General features: G+C 44.5%; 1 protein-coding gene across 1 annotated transcript in view; it reads right to left on the bottom strand.

The window, feature by feature from the left end:
* Positions 1-219: 219 nt before the first annotated feature.
* Positions 220-5721, bottom strand: part of FST (follistatin) — a 6729-nt gene continuing 1227 nt past the window's right edge. Inside the window, exons 2-6 of the mRNA XM_009700996.1 lie at positions 4543-4734; positions 3902-4120; positions 3312-3536; positions 2064-2294; positions 220-1340 (exon numbers count right to left, since the gene is read on the bottom strand). Coding sequence (XP_009699298.1) covers positions 1258-1340; positions 2064-2294; positions 3312-3536; positions 3902-4120; positions 4543-4734 — 950 coding nt within the window. The 3' untranslated portion in view covers positions 220-1257. The remainder of the gene's footprint in view (positions 1341-2063; positions 2295-3311; positions 3537-3901; positions 4121-4542; positions 4735-5721) is intronic.

The raw sequence follows: 5721 nt of genomic DNA, 5'->3' as shown, positions 1-5721 counted from the left end.
CACTCCATCTCTGTACGTGGATTTAAAATTCATTAATACCAATGAACTGGAGATATTACTCCTATCTGAAAAAAGAGTTTCTTAAATCAATGTCAGCTGAAAGCTTTGGTCTTCACTGGTGTGTTTCACTGCTACGCCATGCACAAGCGTAATCACCAGAATGTCTTCTCTGCACCAGAGGGCCAGAACCCTTTAGAACCAAAAACTGAGGACTGTCTCTAGGGAAAATTCCATTTTTTATTTTTTCACTCATCATTTATTTACAAATACACATTATAACTTTTATATACATTGCACATTTACATGGTAGAAAAGTACAAAACTATATATTTAAATGAATTTATATTTAACTCGCCATGTTTGAAAATATAAAATTGCATCAGAAAAAAAGTATTATGAAAAGCAAGAAACTTGAACTGATGAAGCTTTGATATAAATTTTAGTGACACACTCATTGGTAAAAGAAAACTTTGAAAGTGGTACTGCAAGACCATCTTAAAGGAAACACCTGATGAAACACTTATGCATGTTACAAAAAAATAAAACAATAAAAATAAAATAAAACCTTTATTCTTATTACAGTTAGCCCTGTAGCTATTAACCTTCATAATCCGATTTCTTTGGGTCCAGAATTCATATAGTACAGTATATACGCTCAGCACATTGAGATCACTTCAGTACGTGATGTGATCAGAAGTAGAGAAAAAGCGAAGTGGAAGAAGTTTCCTTAAAGATCGCCTCACTGCACCCTGGAAGTATACTTAAGTCAGTTACAACGCCTTTTGGTCAGTCAAGATTCCTTGTAAACAAAAACCTGAGGGATCTTTTTATGTACAGAACCGGCAAGAAGAAACTCCAATAAATAAATGTAACAGAAACTGACATGCAAGTTTGTTAAAGTGGAAAAGAGTTAACATCAGTGAAACAAAGAGATGAGATGAGATCATGTGGGTAAGCTCGAAGGAATGGACTTTTATAGTTTACAAGAAAAAAGGAAAGTTTTACTTTACAAGCAAGAGACCTCACAATAAATAACACTGCTCTTCCCGTAACGAATAAATTTCTTCAAAAAACAAGGTGTACAGTCAACCAGACATTTTATGTATAAATTATAAAACATGACACAGTATAAATAAATGTCTACGAGACTCAACTATATGTATACTTTTTTTCTCCCCAAAATAAATAAGCATACACTTATTTACAGTATGGACATTGATTTCGTGCCCAATGGCTGTTCCAATAGTGATGGAGGTTTTACCACTCTAGAATGGAAGATATAGGAAAGCTGTAGTCCTGGTCTTCATCTTCCTCTTCGTCCTCTGGGTCTTCATTAATGGCTAGATGGGGGAATACAGGGGAGCTGTTGTTTAAATAAGGACAACAACAGCGCAGAAGCAGCTCAGTGCATGTTTTCAAAGCGCTCTGAACAGCCATAATACAGCGTTGCATTTTATGCGACTTGTAGTGAGATGCTCTTTGGCATCTGCTGTTATGCAATAAGGTTTTTTATACATAATCTATGAAGCCATAACTGCAGAAAGTTCTGAAGAATCAATGGTTCAGGTTTTATTGGCAGATTCCTGAAATCAAATAAAAAGCGCTCTTGTGTTCTAGGTTTAACTGCTTTGTGACCTTCATTCAGAGTTAGTAGAGGCAACTGTGCTAAACCAGGTGCCCATGTGCTACCATTAAGCTTGTTCTTTTGGACTGAGTTAGAGTTTATCCGGGTGTTAATAAAGCAATCAGCGAAGCACACGAGAGCAGACAAAGTAGGAAAAAAAATGCTAGAATTACACTCATAGGGAAACCCCTTTCTGACAGAATGACTTGTCCTCAGAATAGCCCCAAAACCCCAACTGGAAGGCCAACTGGTTGTTGGAGGTCTATGGCATTTTATCAGTAACCAAAGTGTGTGCATGATAGATACATACTTATATGGCACCTGTACCATATCTCGAATCTCTAAATCAAGCTTTCTTATGTTTAAAGGTGTAAGTCTTCATTACCTAGAGATTGCCTTCAGAAGCTTAAGTGTCTGCAGAGTTAAAAATCTCACTTACAGTTGCAAGATCCGGAGTGCTTTACTTCTAGAAGCACACCCATGGAGCAGGCTGCCTCTTTCATGGCACACTCGCTTGGGTAAGTTGTGTTATCACTGGCACAGACTGCCTCGTCTGACTTGCTTTCAGGGCATAGCTCATCGCAGAGGGCACACCGACCTCTGCCAACCTTAAAATCCCACAAGCATTTCTTCCCAGCACTGCACTGAATGTCTTCACAGGATTTGGCTTCTAAAAATATACACAGGATACTAGAGGTAAGTGAAAAGACAAAGAAAAAAGAAAAGCAACAACGAACAGCCCCAAACTCCCTTTCCCCTGTGAACTGTGAATAGACAAAGCTCAGATGCAGTAGATGTGATGATACTTGCTGATTTTGCTCAAGCAAGTAGTCCCTTGGACACCATTGCCTGTCTATATGTGGGGGAGGAAGGACAGCTGTGCCAGCAGAGCTTGGCCCTGGGAATACAGAATTACATTTGCCTATTGTACATGACTTTCCTGCTCTGTTTGATGTCGGTGGAAATTCAGCTCCCCAAATTAGCCATAAGTGCTGAATTTGGCAACAACATTCAGTGTTTCTAAATCAATTATTTTTAAACTACCCACACAGAGTCGTTGTCTACAAGATTGCAAAGGGAATTCACCTCAACCTATGCCACCTAAAAGCAGCCTGAGATTCCCCTGAATTCAGTTTGAGGGGCAGAGGCTGCCCTGAAGGTGCTTCCTTGTAACATGCTTCACTATCAGTCCTTCCTGGAAATCACAATACAAATTGTCAGGATGCACAGAGATTATTTTCCTGTCTTCACCCACCCACTGTCTCCAAACTCTGCAATATTTCTGAAGAGGAAAAAGTGATCAGATGTTTCCAATTAAGTTAACGCAAGCCTTGCCAAGACCACTTGAAGACAGCTGTTTCCAGGAATCCAGATCCACTGAATATCGAGACCCTGTTACACTGTAACCATGTCATCATCTATTTAGTGGTGGGTACCTCTCCCTTGGACACTAATGTCAGCCCCCACAGCCATAGCAAGAGAAGCTCCCTCATCCCTTTCACTGTTTTTCTGGGGCAAAGCTCACCTTGGCTCGCCTTTTCCTGGAAGGGAGCACTAACCCAGGCTGCTGGAAGTCTGTCCTCCTCCCCAGCGCTAACTACATCCATCCAACTGCACGCATGAGACTCTGAAACAGCTGATAGAGGAAGCTCCCCCCCCAACCTTACCCTCTGACCGAGATACCTACTGATGCATTTTCCTTCGTAGGCTAATCCAATGGATCTTCCCAGTAGGCAGGTAGCTTTCCTCAGGTGGCAGGCACTGGCGTAAGTTATGCCGTCATTCCCGCAGAGATATTGTTCAGGGGAGGTAGGCTCTGGGCAAATTCGATTACATGTCACGCAGTAGGCATTATTAGTTTGGTCAACCACACATGTGGAGCTGCCTGGGCATAAAACATCCCTACAGGTCTCTGAAATAAAGACGGAAACACACAGTGATTAATAGGAGATCCCAGGGCCCCAGCGAGGAGTGAATGGGTGACGCAATGAAAGAAATGATCAGATAAAAGCCTTCAGCAACTCTCCTCATTTAAGGGCTGCTGGAGGAAACCTTCCCATCTCAGGGTAGCTAGCGGGACACAAGTGCTGCTAGACTGTGGGAAGCTCTTATCCAGCTACATCCTTGTCTGTTGAGCATGGTTTAGTTACTGTCTCCCAGCATTTGGAACATCACTCTGGTTCCTGTGGGGAAGTACGTCCAACAGCTCCTCCTCCCTACACTCAGACACACACCCTTTGGCATTTGAGGGAGATCAGATTAGATTTGCAAACCTACTTTTGCATTTGCCCTGATACTGGACTTCAAGTTCGGGCTGTTCTTTACATCTGGCTTTGAGAAGGGCACACTCGTTCCTGTAGGTTTTCCCATCTAAGCCACACACAGGGCCCTTCCAAGTGATATTAGAGCAATCCGGAGCACAAACACACCGAGGTTTGTTCTTCTTGTTCATTTTACATTTCTTCCCGGCTCCACAGTCCACGTTCTCGCACGTTTCTGATGGAAGGAAAGAGGCACCACTTTAGTACCGAGCATGAAGGACAGACCTGGTGTCAAAACTGCTTAAAGAAAAAAAAAAAAAAAAGACACCGTGACCCCAGAGCACAGAGAGAAAACACCTTTCCCTCCCTTCCAGGAAACACCGCTTGAGGGAAATTTCCCCCGCCGGCCAGGGCAGGTGGCTCCTCTCCTCCCCACGATGGGCGCGGCGGCCGAGCAGAAACGGGGGTCCCCTCACTGATCCCGGGGCTGTTACGAGACGCCCCTCAAAGCCCCACCAAGGAAGAAAGCGGGAGGACGGCACAGCCTCACACACCCCCCGCCGCCCTCCAGCTCCCCGTCCCCGCTCCCCCGCGCCCAGCCCCGTCCCCGCCTGGACCGCTCCTCAGCAAAGAGCAGCTCGCCAGCACCCCCCTCACCTTTGCACGGGATGCAGTTCGGGGCTCCCCCATTAAAAATCATCCACTTAAAAAGCGTGTTGTCGTTGACGTCCTCTTCCGTCCACGAAGTTGTCAGGCGGCCGGTCTTGCAGCACTCCTCCTTGCTGAGGTCGGTTTTGTAGAGGACCGGGCAGCGGCCGTTCCGCGCCTGCCGGAGCCAGCAGTTCCCAGCTGCGGGACGGGGACCGGGACCGGGACAGGGACGGGGACGGGGACGGGGATGGGACACACACACACACACACACACGGGTCGGGAGAAGACACCCAGCCGGATCAGTGGCAGTCACCAGTGACCCAGACACAACACGTGCGCCTTGCAATGACTTTTACTAGACTGTTTACTTTAATTTGTCCCGTTTCATAACCCGCGGCTACTCCGGCCCATTTGGGAGTTGTTTTTTCTTTTTTTAAAAAAAAAAAACAAAACCAAACCAACAACCAAAACAAAACCAAAAAACCACAACATAACAAACCGAATAAAAAAAAAAAAAACGAGAAAGAAAGAAAATACATGATCAAAACAAGACGAGGCAGTTTTCGGAGGTATTTACTCCATATGTAGAGCAGAAGGAGCACTGCCGGCACGTGACAGAGGCTTGGAAAAGATTTTTAGGGAATAAAAAGAAAATCGCGCTTGCAAATTCCTTCCTCCTCCCCCTGCCCTCTCTTCCTCACCGCGGCTGCACAGCAGCATTGTTTTAGTGCCGCACACAGTCTCAAGTCCCAGCCCATTTTGCAATCTCCACGAACTGGGAACATTTGCTGTTAGTGAAGTCTTTCGAAATCTCCACATTTTGCTGCGTCTATTAACAAATGTCTTTCCTTCACTAAAGTAAGCCTGCAGAGCTCCAAAAAAGTGAGTGAAGTACATAAAATTCAAGGGCACATAGAGTAGGAGGTCCCTACAGAGTTTTAAAAATCGACCAAGCCGGAAAAGTTGTAGGTGCCATCTCTCCCACAAGCATTTCAGAGTGCGCTGTCCTTAAACCGGATAGAGTGGGTTTTGTTGGGGGTTTGCGTTTTTTTTTTTTTTTTTTTTTTTTTTTTTTTTTTTTTTAACTAGTATCCCTGTTATTTGTGGAGTCAAGCCAAGAACATTAGTCCAAGCAACTCCCCCTTTTTTAGCTGGAGAGTTTTGGTTGGGATGAGTCTCTCGTG

The sequence above is a fragment of the Cariama cristata genome, unplaced genomic scaffold, assembly GCF_000690535.1.
Source record: "Cariama cristata isolate BGI_N322 unplaced genomic scaffold, ASM69053v1 scaffold22185, whole genome shotgun sequence".
Lineage (NCBI taxonomy): Eukaryota > Metazoa > Chordata > Aves > Cariamiformes > Cariamidae > Cariama > Cariama cristata.
The sequence above is the reverse complement of the archived record's forward strand: the minus strand, read 5'-3'. Positions and strand labels throughout refer to the sequence as shown.